Raw genomic sequence first — 12,744 nt, forward strand, 5'->3', positions numbered from 1 at the left:
GTGGTTCTGCAGCACAGGAGTTCACTGCCAGTGGCAATACAGGATGTTCCCACCTCCAGCTCCTCATTCCTGTTGCGGTGTGTTGGCTGCACTGAGAGCTTTTATTACTTCCCTGATGTATTATTAGAAGAATAGAGCCTAGAAGTAATTTTCACAGAGCAGCAAGAATGGGCAAAGAGAGGAGACAGGGAAATTTTTTGAGTCAGTATTTCCCTGGAAGTGTGACCTCAGGTAGGGTGTGATGGTTAAACTGGAATTTGGTGTTGTGCAGGCTGATCTGAGGCTGAGGCGTGTGGTGTCTACAGCAGAAAGGGAATTAGGTCTGGATTAAATACAAGTTTTTGGTAACAGGAGGGTGCAGGGACAGCCTTTGTGGCAAGAGGCTCGGGCCTGTGGGTTCCCGGACAGCCCCAGTGGGCCCAATCTGAGCCCATAGGCCTCGTTTGTGGTGCTTTGTGCAGATACATCTCAGGAGGGGTGGGAAACACTGGGACAGAGTGTAGGGAGTGTGGAACAAAAAGAGGGCACAGCAAGGGCAGGGAAAGAGGAGATTGGCCATGGCAGAGCAGATGGAGGAGCCTTGCTGGGGTAGCAGAGAGGGACCTGCAGTGAGAGCATGGCCCTCCCCCCTGCACCACTCACAGCTGGGGCTGGAGGGGCTGAAGTGAAGCAGTGGAGGTAAGCCCATGAAAGGGGGGAGGAAATTTCTTGGTTTCATGTTTATCTTCTTTTAATTGGCAAAAAATAAGTTAATTTTATCAAGACTGTTTGGCTGAAAATAGCTGATAAACAATCTCCCTGTCTTTATGTCAACCCATGAGGTTTTTTTGTTCTCGTTACTTGAATCTTCTACCCCTGCCCAGCTGAGTGGGAGTTTAACATCTAGCAAAGGCTAATAATCCACAGGACAATTGTGTCTAGGACCAAACAGCTGGGGCTGCTATCTCAGTGTCTCCCTTGTCCATGCTTCAGGCACATTTCAAGACACACAGTTCAGTTTAGCTGTTTCTGGAAAAATTCCATTTGGGTGGTAAGCTTCTCCATGATGTTCACCTAAGGATGGTTGGTGAGAATGACATAACCAAGTGAACAAAGCATATTGATTTCCCTTTAAAACTTAGTACTACCAAATCTATTTAAGTTATGAATAATCATATCTTGCTGTAAAAAACATATAGAAGCATTTTAAGGAAGAAGCTTACTGTTGAAGATACTCCCTTTCAAAATACTGTCCATACCCAAGCTGTGGCTGGAAAACTAATCCTTTAAAGGACTGAACCTGGAAAATCAGAATAGTGTATGTATAAAAATGAATTGTGAACACAGAAAAAGGACATGTGTCTTCCATCATGCTAAGAAACTTGGAACTGTCTGTCCCAAAAAAAGATGGGGCTGCTACAGTCTATGCACATCACTTTTAAAATAATGAAATGGTGCTATTATGTGGGCTGCTAGAAATCACCTAATTCTTCCATTAACATGCTTTGAAAATGTGTTCAGTATATTTGAGGTGTTTTAAAACCTTGGGTAGCAGATTTTGAAAGGAAATTATGTGTTTGCCAGAATTGTCAGAGATGTGTAGGATATTGGGTTGTTAATTCTGGTGGGAATTTTAAGTGATACTCATGTTTTACGTTTTTTATCAAAGACTGATATATCTTTCTGTGCAATTATATAGAGCAGTTATCTTTTTTAGTGCTTCCAGCAATTCACTTTCAGTGTCGCTCTTCACACATGAGGCTGCATTTTCTCTGTGTGCTGATTATGGTTGGGAATTATCTTTTCCATCTTTGGACTTTTCTTCTTTGTTACTAAAGTCTGAACTTTCCTGCCCTTTAAACAACTTCAGTGCCTCTCCAAATAAGTAGCCAGGTTTAAAATGGAAACTTTAACATGTCTCCAGTTGCTAAAAAACCCTCAAAGTTTTGTAAACAGACTGAAATTCTGGAACATTTATTGGTAACAGTTGTGTAAAAGGATAGCTGGTAAATGCTTTTTAAATTGTGATGTAAAGTATGAGCCTGTGTGTTAAACAAGATAAATGGAACACCAGGTCTTTTTCCCTGTTCCTGGTTGTGTGACAATACCTTTCATGCAGCTGGCAAAGAAACTTATAAAACTTGTGCTTAAAACTTGCAGTTCTATTCATTATCCCTGTTGTCAATTATGTTTAATTTTGAAAAAAGTGCTGGCAGGGAAGGTTTAAAGAATGAACCAGAAAGTAATTTCTTCAGCCATATCAAGAATAAGAGAAAAATAAATAGATGAAGGGTTCAGAAAGGATTCACATGAAGTTAAATAGTCCAGCCAGTAAAAGATGACAGTTTGGTTTAGATTCCAAGACCTGCAGGGTGTATTGTGTTAGCTAAATTTTGTTTACTAGTGGAGGAGACTGCTGTAAATATGGGACACGTGGCCACTACTAAATGACACCTCTTGCTGCTTAAAGCCAACTTTCTCCATTGGCAAATTCTGGAGTTGTCTTGAATCTTTTATAGGTGTCTGGAGTATGAAAGGCTAATTTAAATATGGAATGTGTGTCTGACACCTTTATTACTACACAGCATGGCTCCAATACTCAGCAGAGGTTTAGAAAACTTAACAGGAGATAGCAAATAGTTCATGCAATGTGGTATTCAGAATGATGCCACAGATAATATTGTGGCTTACAAGACAATAATGGGATTTTTCTTGGGATATCCTCAATCACCTGGTGCAAGTTAGCATCTGATTGGGTTGTGTTGCATTCAGAATGTGTCTGTGGGTACTTGGGACTTTATTTACCTCTTTGACTTGCAGAGGTAAAATTTAATTCAGTCTAGAAAAAGCATTTGCTAAAGGATTGAGTAGATGCTGATGTCATTTTTTTAAGTGCCAACAATGAAACATATTTGTCATCTCTGCCTTTTTCCCTCCTCCTCTTTCCTTTTTACTGGTCTGAAACATGGCTTACTTTGACCTTTGGGTCATGGTCCAAATGTACTTCAGAATCCATCATCTCTTTCCTGCCCTGTGGCTTTGTTGAATCAGTGTGGTGTGTGCTTGTCTGTCTCCTTATACCTCGTTTTCTTTTTCTTAATAGGCCTACTGTTGAACAAGTCCCTGCTGTGTTTAAAATAGGACTTTGTTCTGCTCTTAGCCCCAAGACCCCTTAGTCATAAAAAGCCTTGTTCTGTAACTTCTATTCATTTGTTTTCCTGTTTGGAGATTTTATTTTCCACTCTGTTTCTCCTTCCTCATGTGCTGGTGCTCAGTCTGAGCAATTGCTGCACTCATCCAATATTACACAGAGGAATGAGGGAAATGGCAGTATATACTTTCTTCCTTTCAGTTCTAATTCCTTTCAAATAATGCCCACAAGATATTAATAAAGGGAGCAGCCAAAATAAACTATTTTGAACACACTTCTTGCCTGTAAATAAAGCAGAACTTTCCTGCAGTTTCATGTTGGATATTTCCACTTGGCTTTCCATCTGAAATAGGCATCAGATCCACGGTGAAGTGTGGTGTTATTAAAGTTGTTACAAAGTGAGAGACAAAACACAAGCAGCCAATTTTCTGAAGATGATAGTCATTCACAGAATCACAGATTTTCATTCCCTTACACTGCTCCTCAGAGTGCTCATCTCTGATCCTGTTTGGAAAGGACTGGATGTGTATTTGAGTGAACCTCTCTGCTAGGAAAGGGATGGGAACCGTTTAGTGTCAACTCATTGCCTTTTGTGATGGAAGGGAAGGTTACAGTGGGGCTTTAGTAGTTACTCTGCATTGAGGTGGTGTAAGAACTGATAATGTATTTTCCACACTGTTGTTTCCTTAGGTTGTAGAATTTCATCTAAATAAATAGATGGACAAATAAAGGCCACATTTTACATTAATTTCTTTATCAAAACTTCTTCTGTAACACTGAATGATATTTCTGTTTGCTGTTCAGCTTGCAGCTCCTAAGGTGCCATTACATGATGATTTCTAAAGGATTGCTCTGTCATTTTGCTTTTAGATTGTATTTGCAAGGTTGTGAGGGAGGGGACACAAATTGCAGGTGTCATATGAAAGTTCTGGTAATAAAATTTGCACTTTGTGGATCTGAACATTTTTCTTGTATTGAAATTCAGTCATTTCCAAACTCTCAGCTTTTCATCTGAATTTATAGGTGGCTGAAACATCCAGAGTCTAGCATAAATCTGAGTTACCTGTTAAATGTTTCACATTCACAAAGAAATCTTCATCTTGCTGCTTGCATTTTTCAATATAATTGATTCCTGTTAAGAATATAGGAGGGCACATGTGAAAATAGTGCATTGTAAATTTCTTTCTAGTGTAGCCCAATTACATGGAGAATATTATCAAACCAAGAAATGATATTTTTATTTCTCCATAAATGCATGTGTAGGTCATTCTTGAACAATGACCAATTGTATGGAAAGAGAATAGAAGAGTAAAATGTCTGCTTCAAAATTCAGACTGATGTTTTCCTCACTTACCAAATTATCATCAAAGCTATTCATTAAAGATTTTGCTATTCTTTCTGGAATACGAGTAGATAAGTGAAAAGAAAAAAAGTTTAAGGATGATTAAATAACAAAAATACCAAATTGTTTCAACAAAGAAGAAAGAAAATTAATGCAGTGTGGTTTGGTGTTGTGCATTTCTTTTTGTGCAGAAGGATTGATTTGTGATCAGAAAAAGTAGGACTCGTTTAAAACAAAATCTTTTAAGCTTTGAGAGATTTCAGAGTGATTTCTTGTCTTCTTTTAGCTGCAACTTTTCCTGCTTTATTCACTCTTCTCTAGAGCAGAGATGCAAACTAATGTATGCTGATGAAAATTTATGCCAGTGTCATTTCATATGATGTGATTTTAAAATAAATACTGTTAAAGAAGTAAACTGCAAGAAATTTTACCATAAGAAAAACACTTTCTTTTCTGAGGATGATCAGGTACTGGTGTAGGTTTTCTGGGCAGGTTTTTGGGTTTCCATACCTGGACATGTTCAGAGCTCAGCTGGGTGTGACCCTGCACAATCTGCTCCAGTTCACCTTGCTTTGAGCAGAGGATTTAGAGACCTCCACTTATGAATAATTCTGTTGTGTGGTGAAAGTCTGTCTTGTGCATTTGGAGGGAATTCCGCAGTGTTGTTAAATATTTGGGATGAAAATCTCAGTGTAGTCTGCAACTGTACATTCAAGGAACTTCTGTAGAGTTCTTCAGTCTATGACCAAGGAGATCTTCTATTAATATGTGAATTCAAGAATCTGATAAATTTTGAGCTATATGTGAGTATTTGAATTAAGCATAATTAAATATCCACTTGTCAGAGTTCTTTATAAAGATTAATGAATTTTTTAGAAATTTCAAATGTGTACATCTTTCCAAACATTGTGTTCTAAACAGCTTGAATATATAGCTAATCTGCAACTACCTTCTTATCTCCCACAGATCTGAAGAGAGAAGCCAGTATTTGTCACATGCTGAAGCATCCTCACATTGTGGAACTGTTGGAGACATACAGCTCAGATGGAATGCTTTATATGGTCTTTGAGTTGTAAGTTTCTCTCCTTGATTCCACCTTTCCGTGTTGTCATTTGCTAAATAAAATCCTAAAAGTGTGGCTGCTCATACCTGTAGGTTTTGTAGCTCAGATGGCTTGAGTACTTTGAAAATATTTATTTCTGGCAAGTTCAGGTTGTCCCAAATAAAAAAAAAAAAAAGTATCCCACTGTCGAAGTGGTGAATACCAGGGCTTTGTAAAGACAGGCATGATCTTTTTTGATGGCTACAGGGTAAAAGGACAAGTTGAAAATCTGCTGGTAGACATCATCTTTGGGTAACAGAAGTATTTTGTTCCAGTTGTGAAATTTTATTTATTTATTTCCACACTGTTGCTTCATTAGCACTGCTTTCCTATTATTAGATAAGAAAGTAAAGTTATTGGTGTTTTTAAGTGTTCTTGTAAATCAATATACCTGTTCACAATAAATGAAAAGAAGCTTTTGTCTACAAGATTTGTTTTGAAAGCTTGAATGTAAGAGTTTAGTTATAAGAAGCAACAAAATATGACTTTTCAGCAATGGATAGGTATTTTTATTCAACATCAAGAAACCAAGAAGAGGGGCAGCCCTGAAATTACCACATTCTTTCTTTGAGAGAAAATTATTAGTTCTTTCTGAGTTAGGTTTTATCTAAATGGGAAGGATACAACCAGACATGTGAAATAGTCTTTTGTGCATGTTTTGTATTTGATCTTCTTTCTCTTTGCCTACCAGCTCTTCTTTTTATGCTCTCTGTATATTCATTCCTAGTCAGTCTGGGCATGTGTAATTGTACCTCCTAAATTTCTCTGATCTTCCTCCATTATGTTTTCTGGTGGATTTGAGCTGCTGATGTTGGAGTAACCACATCACACAGGTTTGTTAGGTAAAACTGGCTTACCCACTAGAGCCAAGAATTTGATTTGAGATGTCCACATAAAAAATAATTGTCACATGTTTTACCACTGAGGTAGTAGAAAATCCACAATAAAAACATCAGGTAAAGCAGAAAATTATTGTTTGCAAGTCTTCTACGTTATTTAAATGAGTTTATAAACCTACAGTTTTGTGAAATAATTGTTATATGCTTTCCTCTCTGTACATTTTGATGCAGTACTGACTTGCATTTTATTTTGAAAATCCCAAAGCATTGACCGAGACACTTTAATTACCCTGTTATGAAATAATTATGTACACCTTGGGTAGTCATACTCAGATAATTAACAAGATTCTGAAATGGAAAAAAGGGGTTGTTTCTATTTTTAACATGCTGATAGCTCAGAAATATGAGACAAAAGCAGTAATTATTTTTTAATGACAATCCTATTATAATTTATGTTTGTACACACAAAAAGCAAGTCTGAACAATGAGAATTACTACACAAATACTGCACCTGACTTCAGGCCACATGAAAGAAGGAATTACAAAGCTAAATTATTTGAGGGATGATGATTGTTTATCATATGTATGTCCTTGTTTCCTTTGTACATAAAAAACATCAGTCTTTTGTAGCAGTGATAGAAAATGAGAAATGTGCTTGAGATGTGGGAGGGACTGGAAGGGCTGTGGCAGATGTGGTGTTGTGCTGGGGGGATGCTTTGGTCCAGGGATCCACAGCAGGCTGGTGTTTGTGTGGAGTGAGACTGCATTGTCTGAGTCTGAGCAGTTAGGGGCACACTCTGTAGCTGTGACCAGAAAAACAAACTTGGAGTTAGCACAAAAGCATCTCTGTACATGTAGGTAATTCATTTTCCTCCATTCTGCTTTCTGTTCATTGTGCTGTTACTGTAACCAGCTCAACTGATTTGCAGCAAATTTCTGTCTACAGTAATAAAATAGATTTCATTAGGGTCTAGTTACTCTGAAGGGACTGGAAAGGGGAAGATAACACAGATCTGCAGAGGAGACATAAACCCATCTGTGATGAGTGATTTGTGGGCTGGCAGGTGCTTTGCATGGAAACTAAGGCAGGCCCAGCACATAAAATGTGTGGAATAACCAAAGCTAAAACTTGGTGCCATCACTTGCACATAAATGAAACATTGGTTCTCTGCTGTTCATGGGCTGTGAGCTGCATGGGGCAGCTGCTAGGAAAACCCTGAATACCTGGCCAAACCTATTGATACAGGAAAAATACAAGTGAAATAAGCAAATGTAGCATGTACCTGGGAACAACTGATTGAACTACTCAGGAAAATGTACAATTTGTGCCCAATTTTCAAAGCTTTTGTGAAAAGAAGCATATTAAAAACTGCAAATTCATAGAGGCACTGATGAAGATGCATAGTAGCAGTGAGGTTTAACACCAAAAAATGAGCTCTGTTTTGAGCCCCTTATTCATGCACAGCCCCAAGCACTCTTTAGACTGGCCTATATCTCAGAGTACCAGCAGGCTGCATGGTGCTGCTGTAATAAATTGCAGTGAAGCACGTGGCCATAATAGATGAAGTGCATGTGTAGAGTAAGAAGCAGACCCTATCCCACAAGGCCTTATTGCTAAGCTGAAAATACTATTTTAAAAGTATTTAGGTGTTACTGCATTACAAATGAGAGAGGATGTACCTGTGCAAAATGATTTCCCTCACACACATCCCAGCTGCACCCCCAGAGGGGCTCTTTACTCTGAAGGAAATGATCCCTTGGAGGCTCTGGAGACACCTTACCTCTGGGAAAGGCCAATTCTTCTCTTTATAATAGACTTGCAGTTTTCTTTCCCATTTTTGGTGTTATTTGCTGGCAGCTGTATAGAATCATGGGGTCATTTAGGTCAGAAAAGACCTCATAAGATGATCAAGTCCAACCATTAACCCAGCAATGCCAAGTCCACCACTAAACCAGGTCCCTAAACTCCCCATCTACACATTTTTAAAGAACTCTGGGGATGGTGACTACACCATTAACCTGGGCATCCTGTTCTCCTGCTTGACAACCCTCTCAGTAAAGAAGTTTTTACTGCTATCCAATGTAAACCTCCCCTGGCACAAATCAAGGCCATTTTGCCTTTTGTAATTGCTTTTGTTACCTGGGAACAAACCAACCCTGACCTGGCTATAACCTCTTTCAGGCATTTGTAGAGACTGATCAGGTTCCCCATCAGCCTCCTGGTTTAATTTAGAATACTGTTTTCTCTGTGGTATACAAGTGTCACTTAATATTCTATTGCTTATTACATTTTTTCCTAATGATCATTGATTTTTATCAGTGAGAATACTTTGAGAAGGGTCAGAGCTACTTGCAGTGTTTCTAAAAGAAAGCAGATATTAATTCTGAAGGATCTGAAAACTAGATTTTAGATTTATGGGTACATTATTTGCAGCTTATCCTCTGTATATATGGACTGAGAGTACTTCCATGCTGAAGAGCTCAGATACAGGAGCAGGGAGTGCTTTCCAAAATACCTTGATATTTGGTAATTTGCACAATATTGTCTCACCACTATACATAGGTGGATTTGTTTTACTTGGTGTATTCTAAGAGAGATTTGTATCTTAGGACATTAGAAGAACTGATGTGTTAAGACTGAGCAGTTAGGATGTATTTGTGTACCTATAGCTTTGCCATTTAATGTAGCTAGCATGTAAAGATGCTTCAGGTTTAAAATCTCAAATTCGTAAAAGCAATATTTAACAGGGTTGTAGTTGGCCTATTTGAGGTAAGTGAAGATGGCAAATATATAAAAACTGGCCAGGTGAGGGGGAAAATGCCATTGTGCACAAGCCTTGAACATACATGGTACAAAACTTAGTAAACTCAGTAAGAGCTGTATGTCAACGCTGAATTTTTTTATCTTATTTTCATTAAGTAATAATTCAGTTCCCTAAATGAAGCAGTGCTTCTAAAGCTTTCTCATTCTTCATCTATAAATTAAATTGCAAGCCACATCCCTTTAGGTCTGCAGATTCAAAGCTATCATGCCCCAATATGAAAGCACAGATTTCTTATGCAGTATGCTCTCTGTTCTTCAGTCACTGCTGGTGTCAGAGCTGATTTTTTATATATATATATATATATATATATATATATATATATATTTACTTATTCTGTGTATTTTTTTATTTATGTAAAATACATCAGTCCTAGTCAGTTCATGTCCCTTCCAAGAGCTCCCTCTGCTGGTGGCAGGGAATTCTCTCAGGTTATGACTGTTCTGATGTTTCCCAAATTTTTTTGCATCATCCACTTAGGTCTTCAGTATGAATATATTTCTATGTTTACTTCAGTGGATCTTATCTTTTTTTTTCTTTTTTTGTGGTTTTCACATGCTTATGCTGATAGTTACAAAGCCTTGAGACTTCCTGAACTTTTCTTCCATCAGTATTCCAAAACTTTATTGGTTTTTTATCATACAAGGCTTTCAGTTTCTGCAAACTCATCTTGTGATTAAGCTGTTGCTGAGTTTTTAGTCACTGAATTTGCTGGGATTTCTTTTAACTGAGGTTGACTCTGGCTTTTTTTCAGCCTCAGGTAGACAAAAGTCTCATGATTTTTAGTAAAATTCAGTGTCATGTTTTGAATATATTGTATCACATGGAGTGATAAAAGCCCTCTTTACACATGAATCACAATCTTCTCTTTAAAAAAAAGATTTTGTCTTGAAAAAATAGTCACTTGAAGTGAGAGATTAAAGTACACCTGACTCCTGTTTGTGCTTGGGAGGCCAACAGAGTTCATCTTAATGGAGTATAACTTTCAAACATATTTGCCAAGAAGAAATTCAAACTGGCACTTACTGGTACAAAATTTCAATTAAAAATGCTGGAATCTGTAAGTGGGAGGTAGAAATACATGTTAAAGACCGTGCTGATAATAAACACCTTGTGTAATAGAAAAATTAATTTTAAAACATCACACTCCTCCCTCCATGTCTCAGAAACTATTGATGCTGCTAAAAAGCCTGAGTGCCTCTGGATCTTTAATTTCACTGACTTGTTATAAAGTACAGATAATTTGTCTTCTAAAGGGTTCTGCTGCTTCATGAGAATGACATCTCCTTATTTTTGGTAACTGATCATACATTTTATATATTCTACATTTGAGAGAGGGTTGAGAGGTTGACATGAGGGATTTTTTCAAATGAGCCAGTAAATTCCAGGTCCCTGCCCCATGGCTACTATATGGACTCTGTGATATCCTCTGGGTGATATTTATATATTTATATTTATTATTTATATTCTCTGGGATGTATGGACTCTGTGATACCCTCTGGGTGATATTTATATATTTATGTATTTATTTTATTTTTAAATATTTGCATCATCTGGGTTGTATGGACTCTGATATCCTCTGGGTGATATTTATATTTTTATTTTTAAATATTTACATTCTCTGGGATGTATGGACTCTGATATCCTCTGGGTGATATTTAGCCCTGTATGCAGACCTGGTGTCAGGAGCTGTGCAAGACAGAAAAACTGCTGGGAATAAAACCTACAGAGAGGAATATTGATGCAGTGAAGAACAGTCATGGTTTGGCAATACGGGGCTCTTTGCACTCTTCAATGTGTTTTTCTTTTGGTCACCAGTCCCTCTGGCAGCTGTCAGTGTTCTATCCACATGATAGTGTATTTTGCATGAGGGAGACCTTAGGGATTTATTTGGGAGTTAAAGCTTCTGCACATGGCTTGTGGCTCCCTAAGCAGAAGTTTGGCATTGCAGGTATGTAATAAAGCAGAAGTGATGCTAATATTCTGAATAACTTACTGAAACAGCCCTGGGATGCTGGCTGTCCAGATGCCCTGGAATTTCTGCCTTTTGGGTTTTTTCCTCCTTGATTCTTTGTGGAGAGTAAAAAGAAAAGGTGTGGAGGCTGAAAATGTAATGTTACATTCAATATTTTTGCAAGTGCCTTATTAAACATGAGTTATATGATGTTTATTTTATTGTTCTGTTGTTAATCTCTTCTTGCCCCATCAGGCTGAGAACATTTCTAGATAAAACTCTTAGGTCCCTTTCAGGAGTGGGAAAAGAAGGGCAGCACCAGGCTGCTTTCATTTTAGAGAAATGGCAGCCTAATTTAAGACCAAGGTCTGTGAATATTTCTGCATCCAAAGGGTAGTGCTGCTCATTGTGGGAAGTTTGGTGATCAGAAAGATGAGGAAGAAAAGGAGAAAGGTATCAAATTTCAGAGCTGGTGATGCAGTATGTGGGCTGTCAGTGTTCTCAGGTGTTTGTGAGCTGTAAAATCTCATCTTGCCTGCTTAATTATCCAGAGGAGAATGCCAACTGGCAAGACTGTACTGTATTTCTAGAGTATTTTTTAAAGTCTTCATTTAAAATTCAAATTGAGTAATATTTTTTTATTTACTACACTTGTTAGTATAGAGTTGTCCTTGGAATGCTTATAAGAACAGACTTAACCTAATATCAGGGGCTGATTGTTAAATTGCAGTGTCCTCTTTGCAGGGCATTGACTTTTCTTGCACACCTTGTTCAATGAGCAGTTTAAACAATTAAGTAAATGTTTGGTATTGGTAATGCTTTTAGAGAACTGTTACATTACTTGAGGGACATAAAATGGTTAACCTGTGGCAAGCCATTTTCTATTAGATTACCTATTAAATGCTGTTTTAATGAGTAATGCACTGTACTTGTATCTAGAGTATAAGATTTATGTAAGGGAAATAAATACATTTTTAAAGCATTTTTATGTAATTGATTGTAGTTACCAGGTTTTAAGCATTTTTGCCTCTTTTTACTTACAGTATGGATGGAGCAGACCTGTGTTTTGAAATTGTGAAGAGAGCAGATGCTGGATTTGTCTACAGTGAAGCTGTAGCCAGGTATTTATTATAGTTTTAATTAATCCCTCAGGATAAATAGAAAAGAATGGAATATAGTGTTGTACAATCTGTTAGCTAAAACTTGAAAGTTGTACTATAAATAATCCTATTTCCACACTCTAGATGTTTATTGCAATAATTAGCACAATCAAAATAGAATTTTGGAGCATTTTGCCATTTACTAGTTACAGATTTGGATGAGATTACTGAGTAAAACTGTATTTCACATCTGATACATAATTGGCTGTGTTTGCCTTTATGGATCTCTCATGTGATGGCATTAAGTGACTTGCCTGACAGGGTGAGAATTTTACTGGTGGAGTTGGTTTGGTTTTTTCTTTCTAGATGGAGTTGATTTGGGGTTTTTCTGTCTAATGTATCACTGTATTTATAGTCACCTCACCTTTTCACTTATGAGATTAACTAAGATGAAA

The 12,744-nt window shown here is 37.5% G+C and overlaps 1 protein-coding gene across 8 annotated transcripts in view; it reads left to right on the forward strand.

Annotated features, from left to right (window-relative positions):
• CASK (calcium/calmodulin dependent serine protein kinase) overlaps positions 1 to 12,744 on the forward strand; it is a 187,368-nt gene that overhangs the window by 74,307 nt on the left and 100,317 nt on the right. For all 8 annotated transcript variants that reach the window (XM_074534524.1, XM_074534522.1, XM_074534523.1 and 5 more), the window contains exons 3-4: positions 5,439 to 5,544; positions 12,233 to 12,310. In XM_074534524.1, coding sequence (XP_074390625.1) covers positions 5,439 to 5,544; positions 12,233 to 12,310 — 184 coding nt within the window. The remainder of the gene's footprint in view (positions 1 to 5,438; positions 5,545 to 12,232; positions 12,311 to 12,744) is intronic.

Source organism: Zonotrichia albicollis, chromosome 2 (assembly GCF_047830755.1).
Source record: "Zonotrichia albicollis isolate bZonAlb1 chromosome 2, bZonAlb1.hap1, whole genome shotgun sequence".
Taxonomy (NCBI): Eukaryota; Metazoa; Chordata; class Aves; order Passeriformes; family Passerellidae; genus Zonotrichia; species Zonotrichia albicollis.